Here is a 22,981-nt window from a genome sequence, read left to right on the forward strand (position 1 = left end):
TAGCTTCTACATTTAAAGAGCCATACATCTTTAAAACAGGATTTTTCTCTTTTTTTTCAAAAAAGTTATTTATAGGAGCTTTTGCTTTCATCACAAAGTCTGTTCAATTGTCCAGTATAAAAAACAATGTTACTTCTCTTGATAGTAGTTCTCTTCATGTATATATAAAAAAATGTTCTATGTTTGACAAAATCTGCTCTCTCATTTTTCTTTTTTCACTGAGCTTGTCTCAAAAAGTTTTCTGCACTTCTAAGGTAGCCATTTTCATAATGTATAGCTATATACTCTACTTCAGTATGCTGCTCCAATGTAATCTGCTTCATTTTGTCAGAAAAGTACATGTAGCGCTATTCCTTTTCTCATGTTCAATAGGCCAAAGTATATATTTTCTCTTCTAAGTCTTTTCATAGACTATAAACTGAGTGTGCTCATTAGTAATTCTCTTCTATGAGATTTTTAAGCATAAGAATATCTTCCTTCTTTGCTTTAGATTTTTGGATGCTTCATATGCATATCCAACTCTATATTTGAGTATATAAGTACTTTTTTATTCTCTTATCGCGATAGAAAACTATGGTCTATATTTCCACCATAGAAAGTATACTTCAAGATAACAATCAAGATAACCATCAACTGTTGGGCGCCAACTGTCAAAAACCTGAGCGGTTTTTGCCTTTTTCATGATTGCTAACTCAGTAAAGGACCAGCCCTTAAAGCGTTGCTATCATATAAATCCGGCATAGTGGGGTCTGAACCCTCTATAACAGTAATTATAGATTGACGGTATACCTTGAAATGAATCAGAGCACTCAGTATATGATTTTATATAAAAAATTGTATTGGCTTATCATACAGCATATATACAAAATATGAACAGTTCCAAGTAGTGTTTCCTTATAGCAGTATTCCATCTCATCAAGGCTTTATAGCCAAGCAATTATCAATCTTCTAAGTACATTCAAAAAAGAATATAACAGTTGTGTTATGTAGAATAAGATCAAAAGTAGTCTCATCTGTATCAATAGCTGTGTATCTAGTAGCTGTGTAAAACTTGTAGTAATCTTCTTAAAGAAATAGCATAAAAAATAGCTTCTAAAAAAAATTCTTGCTAACATCTTAACAAAACTTAATGCTGAAAAATTAATAAAGTAAATCACCAGAATATTAAGCATATTACCCCTTCTCTGACATCTCTTCAGCATCTAGAACCACTTGTGGGAAGATAGCTTCTGCCTCATGTGTCTTCTCAGGAGATTGCTGGGCTTCTGCAAACTATGAGCTTTCAGGCCCTACTTTTATAGGGGTTGGAGGCAATATGGCTGCCTAATCTGGACTTTCCCTGAATCCCAGGCTCTGATTGGCTAAAGCTTTCGTGCGTCAATGCTTTATCATGTTTTGATTACCTAAGTCACAATATTATTGTTTATAAATTCTTAATTACCTTATCTTGTGGGAATTAACGTCATTTGGAGTGCTTGACATTTTGTTTAGGTCATTTCTGACGCACGTAATTAAAAATGGACGTCAACAGCCATCTTGTCTGTTGGCTGACCCAGACATGGAGACTAAACAATGTCATTCATGACGCATTTCTGATAAAGTGTTCGCTGCTAATTATGTTGGAATGTCATGGTACTTCCCCAGACATGAGATTGGTCAGGTTGACACTGTAACCAGACCTGTGAGAGCCTTCAGCAATTTAAGGCTTATTGAAACATACAGGGCTTCTAATATACTTATTTAAATATAAAGCTTATTATATAATTCTTCTTAAAACAATTAATCATATAAGAAATAATTGCATATTAAATCTTAATAATATAAAATTATTTTCCATATATTTGTCTTTCTGATGAAGAAATAAATATCTAATTTCATCCGGCAGAGGTCAGCCTTTCATAACAAATAACAAACAGTATTAATAATGTTGATTTCATAAGACCGCCAGGTGGCATCATGGAATGATCTTTAACTAATTGGGAAAACAACTTCTTTGTTTAATATTTATATAACTTGTTCCCAAAACATCATGTGTTATCAGCTTTCTGAGACTGGAGCACGTCAACAATTCTTCCAGAACCATAACAATCTCACGAGAATGTCTTACTGTCTCATCTTTCACGGGTAGAATACAGCTTACATGTTTCAAAGTAATAGATTCTATTATTTAGGGTTTTACAATAACTATTTCTTTCTTTAGAAGGACTGTATTGATCATTAATATTTAGATTAATAATATCTGTGTGTAATAATTATGTGTATTTATAATTACTGCAGTAATGTAAGTTTAACTTGCTTTTCTGTCTTCACACAGAAGCCTCTTTAAATATTAAGGCCACGCACTAGCATAAACAAGAATGCTCTGACTTTTTGTAACTAGAATAATCTTATAGGCCTCACAGCCTGGAATATGTTATGTCACAGAGCAATATAAAGTACTCTAACTTTTCACTTTACAATGAAATTTTGTATAGAACATTAAAGCTTAAACCATACACTTATGACAGCTTTTTCCTGCATAAATAAAACCGCTAGAATTCTGACATCCCCCCTTGCAGGAAAATGATGGCAGATGATTAGCGATCTCCGTAGTTGTTATTTTTCTCCGGAAGAAAAAAAATAAAAAATCTATAATCAAAATTAAAAGTAAGGCAATCTTTCATTCATGCAAAACCTTGCTCATTAAGTAACGTTTTTTGCTGTGTTGCCAGCCTGACAATAAACTCAATAGTAAAATTAATATCTTCTCCAATAAACATATTTTGCTGGTCTAGATATGGCTATAGTCTTTGTATATGACATATGTATGGATTCACCCTTGAATTTGTAGTTTCTATCACTGTGGTAGCTTGTGTAGATATGTAGGAAAATTCTAGGCAATATTTGTCACCCATTAAAACATGTGGTAAAACTTAAAGTTCAAAATGTATAAACAGGAATTATACCGTTCATGTGGCCCCTAGGTTCTTTTGAACACAATACATTCAACATTTTATTGTTAGCTTACAATAGGTTAATTAGTTAGTTGGTTAGTATTATGTATTAATACAGTTAATTACACCTTTCTTATACCACAAGGTTTCTTTCACAAATGGTATGTAGTAAAATAAAGTATGTGTAGTTTACCAGCAGAATCCCATAAAATATCATTTTTCTATTCAAATATAGATATCATATCAAAATGTAGGCATGGAAAAGTTCTTTAGCAATTCAAATTGCAAGCTAACTAGTTGCAGTAGCTGTTTTCAAATATAGTCTCAATAAAACATATATATTAACATCTCATTGTTGAAGTTGCTTCTCCACTTCATGTTTCCAATATTATGGAGTGATTCTCTCTCTTGGATTTATCAGGATCTTTACCACTGATTTAAAAGTCTCTTGAAACTTATCTTGTAGATTAAGTTTGATATATGGTTGTTTTCTTGTTAAGTACAGTCTCTTCTCATGGCAATATTTAATGTAGTTACATGCTTGATCCTGGATATGTCATGTGTAGATCTTCTCTCTGATTGAAGTAGTTCTCCGCACTAATCATTCATTAGTATTGGAATCAGTAGTCATTCAGAATTTTCTTTTCTGGTAACTTCTTTAACAGGTATCATATGTTTCATATAGCTTTCAGTCTCTGTAATTCTTGTATACAACATGCAGTTCTCATGATAACATGATAGCATCCCCCCTTGTGCCGCTTCATAGCAATCTAGTATCAGTCCAGTGTTTTACTAGCAGTTAAGTCTGCCACTTTAGCGCATTATTGACAGTTCAGGTTGTTTAGAACATTTCATCTGTAATATTATCAATAGTTTCGCAAATAACTCTGTTTTCTGAGTTGACTATGGCTAGTCATCTTGCATCTTTAAATCCAGTGTATAAGACAGTCTTTGCATATCATGGCACTTGAAGGCGTTTCACTCTCTTAGTTTCTTCAGTACTTTTCTTGAATATATACGGATTATGTATTTAATTGATATTTGAGCTGTTCTTGTCAAGTCATGCAGCGGGTGCTCCTCTAATTATGGTGCATCTTCCTTTTCCACCATCAGGCAATAACTTGTATGCTAGAACCAGTCATAGGGCAATTTCATTTGTCCCAGGATGCTTTCTTGAAACTTGAAAAGGATGAGTAACAACGGTCATCTACAAGTTGTATTATTAAACGGAACGTTGTATTATTTTCATTATCAGTCGGGTTGCAATTTAGTACAGTTTCATTCACTATGCAGAGCTGTGTGCAGATTTACGATAGTCCCTTGCTGAACATATCTTTTCACCATTTAGGATATTTTCATCTCTCTTGGGATGCAAACAAATGTTAAACTGTCCTTTATTCTAGTGAATTGGATTTTCTCTTTTAATTGTCCATGTATTGCATATTTGAACATTTCTGAAGAATATTTTTCTTTAACTTCATGTGAACAGCGCAGTGGCGTAGGGGTTAGTGCTCTCGCCTTGCAGTGCTGGGTCTGAGAGGAGTTTGTATGTGCTCTCTGTGTCTGTGTGGGTTTCCTCCGGACACTCTGGTTTCCAACTCTTCTAATAGTACTGGAATGTCTTGGTTGGGCATCATCTTCAAGGATAAAGGCTGTATGAGCAAATCCAGCAGTCACTCTTGTTCAGGCGCTGGGCATACTGTTGATGCATCAAGTTCAATTTATTTTGAAGTCTTCCTTGTAGTTGCAAAGTTCAGCTTTTTGTAGTCATCAAATGTATCAAGTACAGCAAACCCCTTTTGTATGGGTTTTTTTGCGGATAATTGATATTGTCCTCAGCACCTTTGAGAAAAATAAAAAGGAAGAGGAGAGAAGGGAAAAACACAAAAAGTAATATGCAACATTCTGGTGAATTTTCAGCATAAAAAAAAACTAAACTAACTACTACTACTACCTTCCCACTTGTGGTTCAAAAAGAAAAATATTATTGATGCTATATGGTGCTGGGTGCATTCTTACTAGTTTGCTCTAGTGTTCAAACTTATAACATCAGGTTCCTTCTCTTCTTGCTTAAGTCTTTTCTGAAGTTCATCTTAGTTTGTCTTTTAAAAATCAAAGTAGTATTATCCATTTTCTGTAAATGTTGAGATATTTCTTCTCTTTAAAAACTGTTCATGTTCTTCTTCTGAAAATAAAAAAAACGTTCACGTTTAAGCTGTGTATTAAATCCATTGATAGCATATCATACATGTCTTCATTGGTTGCTTCATGTGTGTCGTGGCTTTTATCATAGCTTGACATCAGTAAGTCCTTGTCCATGTACAAAAACATTTTCTCTTGTTATCTGTTGTTCATCACTTTAGTTAACTGTTGTCCTCAGCGTCACACTTCTTGAATAGAGTATTCATCTTGAAACTGTTCTTCTTGAACTTCGTCAGTGAATTACCTAAGGCATGGATTTTTCTTCCAGTCTCTTGGTGTACATAACTTCTTTTCTCCTTTATATATTTAAAAGTCTTCATCAATCTAGGCTTCATTCTTCACATTAGGCCTTTAATCATCTTGTACATGTAATGTAGTTTAGTGCAGTCTTCCATAGTACCAGCTTGATTGCTGTATGTCATTATTGTGAACAGTTATCTCCTTGTTTCTCATGTAGTATGGCTTTCTTCCTGTAACTTCTCATAAGTCTTTATTGCATCTGCTTCTGTATTTGTAGCATGGTAGTATATCGCTGCATAGGTAGAAAAATCTATATCTTCCACATCTTCTTCATATACGGAATCAAAAATAGAATATCTATCAGTTTTTTTAAAAAACTTCTACATTGGCTGTCTTCTTCTAAAACTGGATAATCTTGACATCTTAGTCTTGATCTTGAAATCTTGATATGATGTAACAGTCTCTATTGTAGTTTCAAATGTCTATCAACGTCTTCTTTCACTCATCTTCTGGTATTTTCTATATCAAAAATCTTGTCCTCTTCTAGTTCATCAGATTTATCTGTAAAAACTGAATATCTCCATCTTGTAATGCTCTCTCTTCACCCACCTGATAATCTCATTTATCTTTTAACCTGGTGTCTTCTTCTGTCTGGTCTTCTTTTCTTGTATTCCTTCAGGCCCACTTTTCTCTTAGTGTTGTCTCGATCTTCTCTCAGCTGGTGCGTCAACCAGTGGTTGGAGTTATTAAAGAAGTAAAAGTACGACTTAGTCCTCACACTTCTCTGGTTACTCCAGTTCCAATTGTTTCTTCTTCAGCTGTTTTCAGATCAGAGCTTCTTATAACATAGCCTCATCAAATGGCTTGTCTTCATGTTGATATCTTTGCATAGTCTTCTAGCATGTAGCTTTCATCGCTTTATCTTAGCGGGTTTCTTCTGGGTGCCTGCAAGGAATGCTTGTTTGGAGTCTTCTTTGGTTCAGACAAAGGAGATTATCTTGTGAGTCTTCCAAGCTTCAATAGCAACATTTTCAATTCTTCTTTAGTGAAACCTTCTTAGTATAAGAAAAATAGAGTCTCTTGATGCTTCTTAATAGGATCTAGCCTCAAAAATGAGTAGAGATTTCCCCCCTTGAGGCTAGGACTATAAAAATTTAAAATCTTCTTTAACAGTCACTTCTGTATGTTCATCCATTACATCTCAACATGGCAGCTGCTATACATGAGTCTTCATTACTCCTTTAGCTTCTCATGATAAAAAAAAATTAAAAACAAAAAAACACTTCAATCTTCACTACTTGAATCTTCACTAGTGTGTTCTTTTACTTATTGGCATAATAGCTTATTAATGTCTGTATAAAAAGACTGTAGTAGGCTTTTTTTTTTTTCTTTCTTTCTTATCTTCAACAAAAAAACTGAGATCAGCAGTCATATATAAAAAAAAAAGCTTTCATTTGTAGTCTTGAGAGAAAAAAAAAATCAAGTGTCATATCTCTTTAAGTCTATCTCTGAATGCATGTTGTGTTGCTGCCATTTGGAGGATTGTCTTGTCTTCTCCTGTGTCGGCATCTGGTTGTGCTGGCCACACACTAAAGATTCTTGTTCTCATATAAATACAAAAATAAAAATAAACATTTCTTCTTACATCTCATTTATGTCTGCTGTAACTTGTCTTGTATCTGTAGTCTTCTACATTTAAAGAGCCATACATCTTTAAAACAGGATTTTTCTCTTTTTTTTTCAAAAAAGTTATTTATAGGAGCTTTTGCTTTCATCACAAAGTCTGTTCAATTGTCCAGTATAAAAAACAATGTTACTTCTCTTGATAGTAGTTCTCTTCATGTATATATAAAAAAATGTTCTATGTTTGACAAAATCTGCTCTCTCATTTTTCTTTTTTCACTGAGCTTGTCTCAAAAAGTTTTCTGCACTTCTAAGGTAGCCATTTTCATAATGTATAGCTATATACTCTACTTCAGTATGCTGCTCCAATGTAATCTGCTTCATTTTGTCAGAAAAGTACATGTAGCGCTATTCCTTTTCTCATGTTCAATAGGCCAAAGTATTTATTTTCTCTTCTAAGTCTTTTCATAGACTATAAACTGAGTGTGCTCATTAGTAATTCTCTTCTATGAGATTTTTAAGCATAAGAATATCTTCCTTCTTTGCTTTAGATTTTTGGATGCTTCATATGCATATCCAACTCTATATTTGAGTATATAAGTACTTTTTTATTCTCTTATCGCGATAGAAAACTATGGTCTATATTTCCACCATAGAAAGTATACTTCAAGATAACAATCAAGATAACCATCAACTGTTGGGCGCCAACTGTCAAAAACCTGAGCGGTTTTTGCCTTTTTCATGATTGCTAACTCAGTAAAGGACCAGCCCTTAAAGCGTTGCTATCATATAAATCCGGCATAGTGGGGTCTGAACCCTCTATAACAGTAATTATAGATTGACGGTATACCTTGAAATGAATCAGAGCACTCAGTATATGATTTTATATAAAAAATTGTATTGGCTTATCATACAGCATATATACAAAATATGCACAGTTCCAAGTAGTGTTTCCTTATAGCAGTATTCCATCTCATCAAGGCTTTATAGCCAAGCAATTATCAATCTTCTAAGTACATTCAAAAAAGAATATAACAGTTGTGTTATGTAGAATAAGATCAAAAGTAGTCTCATCTGTATCAATAGCTGTGTATCTAGTAGCTGTGTAAAACTTGTAGTAATCTTCTTAAAGAAATAGCATAAAAAATAGCTTCTAAAAAAAATTCTTGCTAACATCTTAACAAAACTTAATGCTGAAAAATTAATAAAGTAAATCACCAGAATATTAAGCATATTACCCCTTCTCTGACATCTCTTCAGCATCTAGAACCACTTGTGGGAAGATAGCTTCTGCCTCATGTGTCTTCTCAGGAGATTGCTGGGCTTCTGCAAACTATGAGCTTTCAGGCCCTACTTTTATAGGGGTTGGAGGCAATATGGCTGCCTAATCTGGACTTTCCCTGAATCCCAGGCTCTGATTGGCTAAAGCTTTCGTGCGTCAATGCTTTATCATGTTTTGATTACCTAAGTCACAATATTATTGTTTATAAATTCTTAATTACCTTATCTTGTGGGAATTAACGTCATTTGGAGTGCTTGACATTTTGTTTAGGTCATTTCTGACGCACGTAATTAAAAATGGACGTCAACAGCCATCTTGTCTGTTGGCTGACCCAGACATGGAGACTAAACAATGTCATTCATGACGCATTTCTGATAAAGTGTTCGCTGCTAATTATGTTGGAATGTCATGGTACTTCCCCAGACATGAGATTGGTCAGGTTGACACTGTAACCAGACCTGTGAGAGCCTTCAGCAATTTAAGGCTTATTGAAACATACAGGGCTTCTAATATACTTATTTAAATATAAAGCTTATTATATAATTCTTCTTAAAACAATTAATCATATAAGAAATAATTGCATATTAAATCTTAATAATATAAAATTATTTTCCATATATTTGTCTTTCTGATGAAGAAATAAATATCTAATTTCATCCGGCAGAGGTCAGCCTTTCATAACAAATAACAAACAGTATTAATAATGTTGATTTCATAAGACCGCCAGGTGGCATCATGGAATGATCTTTAACTAATTGGGAAAACAACTTCTTTGTTTAATATTTATATAACTTGTTCCCAAAACATCATGTGTTATCAGCTTTCTGAGACTGGAGCACGTCAACAATTCTTCCAGAACCATAACAATCTCACGAGAATGTCTTACTGTCTCATCTTTCACGGGTAGAATACAGCTTACATGTTTCAAAGTAATAGATTCTATTATTTAGGGTTTTACAATAACTATTTCTTTCTTTAGAAGGACTGTATTGATCATTAATATTTAGATTAATAATATCTGTGTGTAATAATTATGTGTATTTATAATTACTGCAGTAATGTAAGTTTAACTTGCTTTTCTGTCTTCACACAGAAGCCTCTTTAAATATTAAGGCCACGCACTAGCATAAACAAGAATGCTCTGACTTTTTGTAACTAGAATAATCTTATAGGCCTCACAGCCTGGAATATGTTATGTCACAGAGCAATATAAAGTACTCTAACTTTTCACTTTACAATGAAATTTTGTATAGAACATTAAAGCTTAAACCATACACTTATGACAGCTTTTTCCTGCATAAATAAAACCGCTAGAATTCTGACAGGCTGGCCTTCCTGACCTCAAAGACAGAGGCGTCCCTTACACAGGCTGAGATTTTCTTTGGCACTGTATTTAGCCTGAGGAAGTGGGAACACTGGGCAAGAACCCACGAAACGCGTTGCCTAGTGCTTAATAAAATTTGTGAATCTTATATCCAAATTTGTCGTAATTTGAGGTAAGCCACCTCAACCTTTTCTTTTTTTAGCTGTTTTCACAGTTTTATAACCATTTGGGCGCCTCTTTCCCCCTTGTGTCTAGTACAAGGATGTTTACATACCTAGGGCTTCCTCCAGGCTCTTGAAATCCATTAGCTTCCTTCACGTCGGTCCGGTCTCCTCCACGGTGGAATCCCCGATCAAGCCGGGTGGATGGCGAGGGAGGGGTTGGACTACTGGGTGCTGGAGGAAGCCCCAGGTAATTATAAATCCTTGTGCTAGCTTTGTCTCAGGCGCACTTTAACTTAACTTCAGTATTCTCTTCTTATTTTTATTTTATAGTGGTTTTTATTGGATTTTTCAAATATAAATGCACAACCTTGTTTCATACAAACAACAACATTTACACAAACAAGAACAATAGAACAGTTGAAACTTGAAATACTAGTCCAACCAATGGATATAAAAGGAACTCTTCAGTTACAGCAAAGCATTGCCTACAATATAAAATATTTCTGCTGTTACAGATATTTATACATTACAGAGACCAGATATCCAGGGATATATCAGGACCCATGTGTAACAGTAGGGCAGGGTTCTGTTATCGTTTCGGCTCATGGTATCAATGCGGTACCAGGGTGTACTTTTATAACAATGGCTCTTCTGCCCCCATTCCAACCAGGGTGGAGACAGTATGGGAGGGCAATGGAAACTTGATTACCCACATAGTTTTCTCAGTGGGTTTGTTACTCATTTTGTGAGAGTTGGAGTGACTTGCAGGTTGTAGTTTTAGTGTAGAAAGAGGAAATAGAAGCAAAGGAAGAATGAAGGAAATGGGAGAGTGAAAGAGGACCTGTGGAGAAGAAGAGGAACGAAGGGGCCAGCCAGTTGCCTTATTTTAGTACGTTTGCTTGTAGGGTGCTTGATACGTTTTATGTAGATAAGGTAAAAAAACAAGCAAGCTGACATAATTCAAGAAAAAGAGAAAAATGTTATGAATTATTCCAATTATTTCACAACGCTTACGTTGTATACGTGAATTCAAACGTTCAGTTACTCTACACTGATTGTAGCATCCTTTGTAAAGACTAAGGGTGTCGGAGCTTCTTGCAAGTCTCTTAATTTGTGCATGTGTGGAAAAGAAGCAACAACAGTTCTGAATGTATCAATCAATGTATCTGGGCTGTCTGTAGTCTGTACTATTATAAGATGCAAAGCAAATAATAGATTCCATTCAGTAAACTTCAGGCTTACTGTCATCTTTAGCAACCCATAGCCAGCTGCAAATTGAAATGGAAGGCTCATTTTAAAACCTTTCAATTGTAAAAGTATTTGTGTAGTACTGTTATATGTTTACACCAAATTTTAGGCAACAGTGAAACTTCATCTTAGCTTTGTGTCGTGTGATAGTGGGTCTAGTGTATCAAATTGTGATTGACTACTGAGTGCTTGCTCTATTCAGCTTTTAAATTGCTTTCTGTTATGTCCTTATTTGACAGGACTTGTACCATCAGTCTTATGACTCTGTCTGTGTAATGTTCGCATCTGTGCCAGAGTTTAAAGTCTTCTACACTGAGTGCGATGTCAATAAAGAAGGCCTGGAATGTATTCGTCTTCTGAACGAGATAATCGCTGATTTTGACGAGGTATTTATGTTAAAACGTTACCAAATAACACAATTAAAAATGTAAAATACTGCTACATAACACTAACAATACATATCTTAATAGCTTCTTATGAAACCAAAATTCAGTGCTGTGGAGAAAATCAAGACAATTGGTAGTACCTATATGGCAGCAACTGGCCTCAGTCTAACTCCAGGGCAGGAAAGTAACCAGGTGAGTGTTCTATGGACATGTACTCTACGGGTGCCTTTATTTTATGTAACCGTGAAATAATAAATGCTTGTAATTGGAAGTGGTTTGGAAAAACATAACACATTTCATATTTCTTACTTGCCAGCATAGAGAAGGTTATCAATGCTATGGACCACTTATCAACGTAATGAACTAGTAGCTGCAGAAACAAGTATTTCTTCCAAGCCACCAGTACTTGTCACCTGTGGATTCTGCATTTCTGGCCTAAATAAGACTGTAATTGCAATGTTTGAAGTTGGTAGTTTATTTATATAGCCCCACCATCTACCACAGCCTTATACGTAGTGTATATAGTCATGTGATTAACTGTCCCTCACACTATAATCTACAATATAATCTATAATCATCTTATGTCTCTAACACAGTCTAAGGCTACAGATTTTTTGTGCATGGTGTTCCATACAATAGGCGTGTTCATGTGACATGTAACACATGCGTTCTTCCTAGCCACCCAACGTTCATTAATGGACAAATACGCAACGTCCAGAAAAAAGCCACAAACTGTCAGATTTTATTCCGTGTATGAATGCGCATGAAAAAAGCATTTAGTTGGAAACGGCCAAATAATTTTCAATGGGCTGTCGGTTCTAATGAAAATTTTGCATGCATTCGTATGCGTAAATAATCAAGTGGACAGACCTAGTGGAAATTTGCATACAATGAAAGGTGGTCCGTTATCTTTAACTCTAATTATCCATTATTCTACTATCCCCTATCCCCAATAGCAGAATATCAGTAATTATACCGATATTCTGCTATCCTTCACTTTAACACTATTCTCACACTAACTCTCCCCTATCTAATCTAGGACTAACACTACCCTCACCCCACCCATTTCTAATAACTAATAACTCTCCTTACCTATAAAGTACAGAAACCGTTGAATATGCAAAATGTGCAATGATAGAAGAAATCTTGGCATTGTTCACACCCCTGTATTAGGGTTAGTGATATAGTAGTAGTGGTGTATAGTAATAGTGGTAGTAAAGGCTGTGCTGTTCTCAATCAAATGAGGGTTAAATTGTGGGAGGGGGCATGGGGGTGAGCATCACATGATCAGTGGCTGAATTGCTTTGTACTATATGAAACTTCACATTGTAAGCGGAGATGGTGTTCTGATCGCTTTTAGATTCCAGGGGCCTAATGCACTAATCAGCAGTAATATTGCCATGCAGAGACCGTGCACGGCAATATTACCGCTACTACACTCTCGACATTTTCACTACCACTCACTGGCTGCAGGGAGCACAAGCTGCAGAACTCCAGTAACGTGAGGACTGCTAATAGCGTAACTCGCATTTCTGGCGGTAGTATTAGTAATATAGTCAAGTGCTGTCTCCGCACACCAATATCACTACTAATTAGTGTATCAGGCCCCATGCATAGTGAAATATGATCAATATTGAGTAGTGCAAGGCAATAATCCAGGGGTTTGTGTGGCATCTTTACAGAAAAGATGTAAAGCCTGGGGCCCTTATGCAATTAACTTTTTCTCCAGAGTTTTCTCCTGAGTTTTCTCCTTGGTGATAATTTTTCCACTTCTTTTTAAAATAACTTTTCAGCATTTGCCAATGGAAAAAGTACCAAAAAGTAGCTAAAAAAAGTACTATCAAAATTATTTTGAGTATGTTCATGCTTGCTGGTGGCTTAAAATGTAGTTTATTGACAAGTTGTGAAAATATTACCTAGAAGAAAACTCAGGAGAAAAAGTGAATTGCTTATGGCCCAGAGTCTTTGCAGGTCAGAATATTGCCAGAATATCAACACGGTCCAAATCTACGTCAATTATGGCTGAATTAGCATATTAATGGCTGTCCTATCATTGTAAAGCTATCCAGACCTCCTTTGTTCTGCTAATCATCAATGCTCATTTATGTGTTAAGATTACTTATCACCCCTTTCCAAATTGAACTTGCACAGTGTGCTTTGTGGTTCCCCTATTTGTTTATGCACTTTACCCTTCATTAGTTAATCCCTCTACTTTTTTTTTCATGTTTTCTGTTTAAAAGTCCACCACTAATAACCTCTTATTTAGGTGTAGCATAGATGTGGAGTCTGTTTGGGTAAATATTCATGGTGGAAATAACTGTTACCAATTGCTTATTGGGGTGTGCTACAGGCCACCACGTATTTACGAAGCTGCAGAACTGCAATTACTACAGCAGATTGAAAAAGCTGCAAGTAAAAATGAGGTCATAGTTATGGGTGACTTCAACTTTCCAGACAATCACTGGAGTATTGAGGCTACCCATTATGGTAAAAACGGCAGATTTCTGGCAACACTTCAGGACAGTTACCTGACTCAAATGGTAAGTGATCCAACTAGGGGAAATGCTTTACTGGATTTGATCATTTCAAATAGACCAGATATTGTATCAAATGTGCAGGTTCAAGAACATTTGGGAAATAGTAATCACAACATGATAACGTTTGCTGTAGCCACGCCCCTTGAGAAAGCCGGAAGCCGGCGAAACGTCGGGGAGGCTACAGGCCTACTGCATGAGACGCCACGCCGTCCCGACCCCGCTCTGACCACACACTGAGGCCCTTCATCTAGGTCTCTGGATCCACAGCTCGGCCGGTGAGATCAATCCCTCTGTGGATATCATCCAGCCAAGGACCATAAAAGGCTGCACTGACAAGAACAGGCATATGCCAGCGTCTATGTGACCATGCCATTTGAACTGCTCCTATGAGATGTTATGGTGACATGGGGAGATTCAACATCCTGTTACGTTTGGAGGTGGTGAGATCCAACCTATGCTGACAACCTTGAGCATTATGTTTGCAACATGAACAGTGATCCCATATGTGATATTTGGCATATGGCAGCCATCTAGAGGAATAGAGAATACTGCAGTGTTTATGTGCAAGTTGGGATAGTCACCAGAGACTGGGACTTATTGTGTGGTGCTCGATGTGATACGCTTGGATGAGCTATTCAAGCTTACTGCTTCCTTTTGGACTGCTGCACTTCCTATATGCTTCTACTTACCTTAACTGCTGCTTGCCACATGCCTTTCGCATGAAGCGTGATGTCGCTTGCTGTTCTGCTCACTGACCTCTACAGGGGACCATGCTTACCAGTCTATCCCCATATCTTTATTAAGACATCATCATAGTTAGATGCCGGTGTATGCATGTGGTACTGCGTGGTGTGTCAGGTGGATGTGTCATGACGGGGTGGCCATCCCATGTGAATTTTAACTATTGTTACGGATACTGTTCAATAAATTTTGATATTACTTTTGCTAAATTGTTAGAGTTGAGATTTGTTTATTGCTTCTTTAGTGTGGTTATATGAGTAGGGGTTGTATGTCCCACCATTTTCAAATCACTGCCGACCCTTGTGATTATTATATGATAACGTTTGATCTAGTGACAGGCCGCTGGGCAGCGGTACAACTAAAACTATGAATTTTAGAAAAGCAAAGTTCAATCAACTCAGGCAGGCACAAAGTTTGGTGAACTGTGATAGTGTACTACAAGGGAAGGACACTATAGGGAAATGGCAAACTTTTAAAATTATTCTCAGTATTGTAGTAAATATATCTCATATGGAAACAAAACATCTAGGAATAAAAAAAGGCCTCTGTACATGAATAGAAAGGTTAGAAATAAAATGAAGCAGAAAAAGACTGCCTATAAGGTCCTAAAACAGGAGTGGACCAAGGCTGTATTAAAGTGAACCTCCAGACTAAAAATCTACTCAGCAGCACTTAAAAGGCTTGGTGTTTCTTTAACAGTTTCATAACATCAGAAGTTTGTTTTTCTTATCAAAGCCTTAATTTTAGCTGCACAGAAGCTAAGCTCCACACTATCAAAGAAAACTGTCCGGGCATTTTTCCCCTGATGCTGTGCAAAGCATGATGGGATTTCTGATGTTGTGTTCTCATTGCCTAGCAACTGGGAGGGGTGATCAGGACACAGGGCAGTTGGAACTGTGTCTCATGCTCCCTGTCACTTCCTTTCAACCAAAAAGATGGCTGGCCTCCTAAAATCACAAACATTTGCCTGTTCTTTTAAAGCAGGGTGGGTAAGAGATTATATTACCTATCTATTTTAATTAACATAACTAATGTAACTTAATGACAGTAGTTTTGTTTAGGCTGAAGTTCCTCTTTAAGCAATTATAATAAGGAGTGCAATAAAAGTTGTAAAAAATAAATTAGGCTGGCAAAGATTGAAGCTGAAAATCAAATCACTAGGGATATCAAATCTAACCCAAAAAAGTTTTACAAGTACATCAACTCTAAAAAAAAAAAAAGAAAGGTTGACTGTACTGGACTCTTAAAGGATGAGGGTGGGAATTCAATTGTGGATGACCAAGGTAAGGCGGAGTTATTAACCACCTTAGCAGTAATGACGAGCTCAGCTTACTGACGCGGTGGATTTTACAAAATTTTCGGAGGAGGTGCAGCTAGCACTTGGCTAGCTACATCACTCCTCCGATCACCGCCGCCCCTCTATGATCCCCCGATCGCCGCTGATTTATACATACCCCTCGGAGCCCGCACAGCCTCTCCATAGCCTCCAGGAGTCGCTATGGCGGCGATCGGAACTGCGCATGATGTCGATGACGTCATGCCCGATCATCGCAATAGCAACGCCTGAAGCTACGGCGGAAGTCTCGGCCATCGCGGGATTGCGGCCAGGTAAATATCACCGGCGGCGATCAGAGGGGGGTGGGGAACATTGCCGGGGGACTTGGGGGGGGGGGGGTAGTGTAGCTAGTCTAGTGCTAGCTACACTAATTAATTTAAACCAATTTTTTTTTTAAAAAGCCATGGAACGCCAAGGTGGTTAAACGCTTTCTTTGCTTCTGTCTTCACAAGGGAAACATCGCTGTTGCAAATTACAGATGCAGAAGAGTCTAAGGCTAATTTCACACCAGGACGTTGCGTTAGAGGGGGCGTTAAGGTCGCATAACGTCCCCCTAACACAACGCCTGGTGGTGCTGGATCTGGACGTCAGAGTGAGCCGCGTTGTGCAGCTCACTCTGGCGTCAGTGATGCCGTGATGCGCACTCTTGTGCGCATGCGGCATCACATGGTCCCGCCGGCCAATCGCCGCACAGAGCGGCCGCTCCAGGAAGTAAACACTGCACGTCACAACGTGCAGTGCATATTAATTAGCCATGTGCCTGGCCGCTCTCCACTCCTCCACAACATTACTGAGCATGTGCAAGCAGTGTAACGTCTAAAGTACTGCATGCAGTACGTTGTCTTGTGACGCAGCGTTACAATGTAACGCAACGTGGGCACTGTGAACAGCCCCATTGATTTTTCATTACTGTGCGGTGGGCTGCGTTACAGGCTGCTCTAACGTGCGCCTGTAACGTCCCACTGTGAAACCAGCCTAAATCTTCGAATTGTAATTTTAAATACTTAAATGCAGGAAGAAGTGAAGGCAAGACTAAATAAATGAAAACTAGACAAGGCACCTGGCCCGGATGGCATACATCCTCGGGTCCTAAGAGAATTAAGTTCAGTTATCGATAAACCCCTTTATCTTATCTTTTGTGACTCTTTTTTTAACTGGCAGAGATCCAGTAGATTGGTGAACAGCCCACATTTTCCCATTATTTAAGAAACGCAAAAAATCAGATCCAGGAAATTTTAGACCTGTAAGCCTAACGAGAGTTGTGTGCGAACATTTTGAGGGGTTACTAAGAGATACTATACAAGACTTCATAGTAGAAAATAATCTTATTTCTCAGCAAAGGCATGGGTTTACTGAAGACAGGTCCTGTTTGACTAACATGCTCAGCTTTTATGAAGTAGTGAACGCTAATGTGGATATTGGGAATGCTGTAGATATTTTGCAAAGGCCTTCAACACTGTTCCCTACAAAAGTCTTGTGCAAAAGTTGAGGATGCAAGGACTGGGGAAGAGTATGTGTGCATGGATAGGGAACTAACTAATTGACAGAAAACAAAGAGTTGTGATCACTGTATCTTATTTAAAATGGGTGACTGTTAGCAGTGAGGTTCCACAGGGGTCAGTACTGGGTCCAGTACTCTTCAATTTATTTATTAATGACCTAGTAGATGCAGTAGAAAGCAATGTTGCTATTTTTGCAGATAATACAAAATTGTTCAGAATCATCAACTCTCATATTGCAACAGGATCTGGATAGGATGGCTATATGGGCACATAAATATTGAAAAATGTAAAGCCATGCATTTTGGTCGTACCAGTGGTCTAGCACCATACAAAATAAATGGGATACAGATGGGGACATCAAACTTGGAGAAGGACTTAGGAGTACTCATCGACAACAAGTTAAATAATCGTACTCAATTCCAAGCCGCTGCAGCTAAAGCGAATACAATTTTGGGATGCATTAAAAGGGAAATAAAACTCGAGATGCTAGCATAATATTGCCCCTGTTTAACTCTCTAGTAAGGCCACATCTGGAATATGGAATTCAGTTCTGGGCACCACATTACAGGAAAGATATTGCAGTTTTAGAGCAGGTGCAGAGACGGGCAACAAAATTGATACGAGGGATGGAAGGTCTCACTTACCAAGAAAGGTTAGATAAACTGGGTTTATTTAGTCTAGAGAAAAGACGCCTTAGAGGGGATCTAATTAACATGTATAAATACATCAGAGGGCAATATAAAAGCTTGGCGGATGAGCTTTTTGTCCCAAGGCCTCCACAAAGGACTAGAGGACATGATCCGCGCATGGAGGAAAAACGTTTTAGACATTTATTTAGGAAAGGGTTCTTAACAGTAAGAGTAATTAAGATGTGGAATGCATTGCCACAGGAAGTAGTTAAGGCAAATTCTATATCTGCATTTAAAGGGGGCTTAGATGCTTTCCTTGCGTTGAAAGAAATCCATGGCTATAATTACTAGGTAATATCCAGTTGTGTTGATCCAGGGATTTTATCTGATTGCCATCTGGAGTCGGGAAGGAATTTTTTCCCTTTTGGGGCGAATTGTACCATGCCTTGTAAGGGTTTTTCACCTTCCTCTAAATCAACCGTGAAATGTGAAAGAACAGGCTGTTGTTGTACTTTATTTTCTGGTTGAACTCAATGGACGTATGTCTTTTTTCAACCCAAATAACTATGTAACTATGTAACTATCAACATGCATAAGCTTGCATTTTGTAATCTTCTAGTGTTATTCTTTGTTTTAGGACCAAGAAAAGCAGAATGCTCAAATAGGAATCACCCTTGAATTTGCATTAGCTCTAATGCAGAAGTTAGATGGGATCAATAGACATTCCTTCAATAATTTCCGGCTTCGTGTTGGTGAGTTGCTATGTGCTACTGAATCTTGACATTACAAGTCACTAGCTACATTGGTGCTTGAACATATGAGAACCCGTTAACATAGACTATATATTTTTATGAAAGTCACCTAAAACCTCATCTGATTTTCTAAAAGTAGATGAAGGCAACATGGTTGACAAATTAAATTAAAAATATTTCCGTATATTTGGTTATGTACTGTATTTATTTAAAAAAAATAACATACAGTCAGGTCCATAAATATTGGGACATCGACACAATTTTAACATTTTTTGTTAAAGTTATTAGAATCTAAAATAGGGGTGCCCACACTTTTTCGGCTCGTGAGTTCCTTTGAAATTTGCCATGACCAAGAGATCTACCAGTACAGGTAGCTAAGTATAGATGCTCAGTATAGGTAAGTATAGGTGCCCAGTATAAGTAGCTAAGTATAGGTGCCCAGTATAGATAGCTAAGTATAGGTGCGCAGTATAGATAGTTAAGTATAGGTGCCCCCAGTATAGATAGCTAAGTGTAGGTGCCCAGTATAGATAGCTAAGTATAGGTGCCCAGTACAGGTAGCTAAGTATGGGTACCCAGTATAAGTAGCTAAGTATAGGTGCTTAGTTTAGGTGCCCAGTACATGTAGCTAAGTATAGGTGCCTAGTATAGATAGCAAAGTATAGGTGCTTAGGATAGGTGCTCAGTAAATGTAGCTAAGTATAGGTGCCCAGTATAGATAGCTAAGTATAGGTGCTTAGTATAGGTGCCCAGTGCATGTAGCTAAGTATAGGTGCCCAGGCAGTACAGGTAGCTAAGTATGGGTGCCAAATACGTACAGTAATCACTTACCTCCATCCAGTTCCAGCGTTTGTGTCTGCAACCTGATCTCTCCTCCTTCAGGCACGTCTCCTTCTACACAGAGGGCAGACAAAACATCGGCCATTCGTTCCAGTGGGTGTCAAATGTGGCTGCGTCCCATCAGATTCTGCTGCCGCAGGGAAGGGATGGGGAAGGGAGATGCGCGACTGAACAGAGAGGCCCTCCCCTTTAGCCACACATCTCCCCTCCCCATTCCTTCACTGATTAGCCGCGTGCAGCGGCAGCAGAATCTGATGGGACGCGGCCAAACAGCTGCGATCTACAGCAGCCTGCTGCCAAATTATATGGGACGCAGCCACGTGGCCGCGATTTACTCATCAGTCGGTCACAATCTACCGGTAGATCGTGATTGACCTATTGGGCAGCCCTGATCTAAAACATGAAAAGACGAAAAAAAAGCCTTTGTATTGCTATTTGCTAGTAATTACTGGAAATATATGCAGCATTCAGAATTTTAGATAACTTTGATAGTTGTCTTTTAACTCTGCCATCCCAGAACATTCACCTTATTGTCCTTTATCCATTCTTTGCTAGAGCAACTTGCATTTTTAGGTAGAGATAGCCCGAACGGTTCGCCGGCGAACTTCCGTGGTTCGCGGAGAGCCGCAAACATTTCCCGAAGTTCGATTCGCCCCCATAGTGCATCATTGGGTCAACTTTGACCCTCTACATCACAGTCAGCAGGCACATTGTAGGCAATCAGGCTACACTTCCTCCTGGAGCCATCCCCCCCCCCCCCCCTTATAAAAGGCAGGCAGCATCAGGCATTGGACTCACTCGTGTGCCTGCAGTAATTAGAGAAGGGAGAGCTACTGCAGACTCTCATAGGGAAAGCTTAGTTAGGCTCTTGTAGGCTTGTTAGCTTGCTCCTTGCTGATTCTTATTGTTAAAAAAGCACCCCTCAACAGCTCTTTTGAGAACTAATCTTGTTCTTGTGATTTGTTTGTTTGTTTTTTTGTGTGTGGCCCACTTGCATTATACACAGCCCTGTCAGTCAGTCGCAGCTGGCCTTTGGCCCCTTGGTGGTAATTACTACTGTGCCATGTGCAGATTTGTAATACCCATCACTGCATATAACTATCTGTTGTTCACAGTGCACCCACCTACCTACGTGAGCGCACGCAGTGTCACTGTGCCTGTCTGGTACCTGTCTGTGTGTGACAGGTGCACATTATAATACCCATCACTGCATATACCTACCTGTTGTTCACTTCAGTGCACCCACCTACCTACGTGAGCGCACGCAGTGTCACTGAGCCTGTCCGGTACTCGTGTGTGTGTGTGTGTGTGTGACAGGTGCACATTTGTAATACCAGTCATTGCATAATTGTTCACAGTACCTGTGTGACCGCACGCTGTGTAATATACCACTCCGAGCATACCTTTTAACTGCCCCTGTGTGACAGCTGCACATTGTATTGTAATACCAGTCACTGCATACCTTTCACTGCATCTGTGACTGCACATTGTATTATACCTGGCAGTCAGTGCATACCTTTCACTTAAATGGATGGCAGACTTGCCCTCCATAACAGATTCTCGTTAAAGGATTTAAAATGGATTCATCTCATATACAGCAGGGCTTCGAAAGTCCTCCTGTATTGTTATTTTTTGTCACTACCTCGGGACTTGCATGCCATGCCTGCTGCCTTCCTTGGATGTGTGGTGGTAGCTGTTTATGAGGCTCCAACTCCGGACCGGAATTGAACCCTGACTCCCCGGCCTTACGCTTTCTTTAACAATGATAGAGAAAGAACCATTGACAGTATGTGCAGCGATGGATTACTGGGTGCGCAGGCTTGACCCGTGGCCAGAGCTGTCACAATTTGCCATCCAACTTCTGTCTTGCCCTGCCTCAACCGTCCTGTCAGAAAGGACCTTCAGCGCAGCTGGAGGCATTGTCATTGAGAAGAGAAGTCGCCTAAGTCACAAAAGTGTTCAGTACCTCACCTTTATCAAAATGAATGAGGCATGGATCCCGGAGGGCTACTGCCCGCCCGAAGACTAAGTCAGTCCCCACACACAGCATCTCTGCCTGCACGCCGTGTGGCTGCCTGCCCTAAGACTAAGTCACTCCCCACACAGCATCTCTGCCTGCAGGCTGCTTGACTTCCTTCTCCGCCACCACCAAAAGGGTCAAGGACTCCAGGCGGATTCCTGAATTTTTAAGGCGTCTATCCCACTCATCCATGCAAAAACTCAGATGTTAGACCCCTTGAAACATCTTTTCCTCACTTTTCTGGCCAGCATAAGTGTTTCTAGTTTTGAAAGTTCGCCTCCCCATTGAAGTCTATTGCAGTTTGCGAAAGTTCGCGCGAACCGAACTTTCGCGGAACTTCGCGTTTGCGGTTCGTGAACCGAAAATCGGAGGTTCGGGCCATCTCTATTTTTAGGATCTTTGAGTCCTGTGGAAGAAAAGCGCTTTACAAATGTTATTGTATTGTATCATTGTCCTGCTGTGTGATCCACTTGGCCCTATGCAATTCCCTAACTATTCCCTAAAATTAGGCAACGTTCAAATCCACTTAGCACTTGGTCAGGTGGAAAAGAACTCGATTGGGCAATTTTATTGCCCAGTGAGTTCTCTCCCCCCTTTGCAATTCAATGTTTTGTAAGCGAGGAAGTGATGCTTTGCAAGAACTGTTCTCCTGCAAGAACATGGGCAAGAACTTTTCTTCTGCTCAGAGCAGGTGAAAAGTCTCTATCGTCCATGTTCTGCCGGCTTCTTTTGGCATCTGGCTGTCTCTTTTACTAAAGAGATGGCACATGTCCATCTTGTGAAAAAGTAAAGGTAGCCATATTTGACTCCCTACCTATTTAGTGAAGAAGAAAAAAGAAAAATCAGTACTACTTCTGCTGTGTTGCCAGGCACCCCGGCCCCATTGCTCCTGCAGTGCTGCTCTTTTGCTGAGGCACCTTTACTACCACTAGGAGCGGACGACGGGTGACAGTGGCAAGCAATAAATCTTCCCAGGGAGTAAGGCAGCGGTGCCATGGTGCTGAAGGATAGAACAATAGCACCAAACCTTGCTACACATCGCCTGGCATATAGGAGCATCACTCAGGTGAATGGCTATTATTTGCCTGAGTAATTCTCTTTACACTCGGACAACGCTTAAGGCTCATACACATGTCCAACATAATACACAACCAACCGCACAACAAGTTATTTAAACGTCAAGTACATACACACACGCCAACCAGCTAAACAAACAATTCAC

The 22,981-nt window shown here is 38.8% G+C and overlaps 1 protein-coding gene across 5 annotated transcripts in view; it reads left to right on the forward strand.

Annotated features, from left to right (window-relative positions):
• ADCY7 (adenylate cyclase 7) overlaps nt 1-22,981 on the forward strand; it is a 257,372-nt gene that overhangs the window by 218,152 nt on the left and 16,239 nt on the right. For all 5 annotated transcript variants that reach the window (XM_068259628.1, XM_068259630.1, XM_068259629.1 and 2 more), the window contains 3 exons: nt 11,256-11,402; nt 11,487-11,594; nt 18,785-18,899. In XM_068259628.1, the coding sequence (XP_068115729.1) occupies nt 11,256-11,402; nt 11,487-11,594; nt 18,785-18,899 (370 nt within the window). The remainder of the gene's footprint in view (nt 1-11,255; nt 11,403-11,486; nt 11,595-18,784; nt 18,900-22,981) is intronic.

This window comes from Hyperolius riggenbachi, chromosome 11 (assembly GCF_040937935.1).
Source record: "Hyperolius riggenbachi isolate aHypRig1 chromosome 11, aHypRig1.pri, whole genome shotgun sequence".
Taxonomy (NCBI): domain Eukaryota; kingdom Metazoa; phylum Chordata; class Amphibia; order Anura; family Hyperoliidae; genus Hyperolius; species Hyperolius riggenbachi.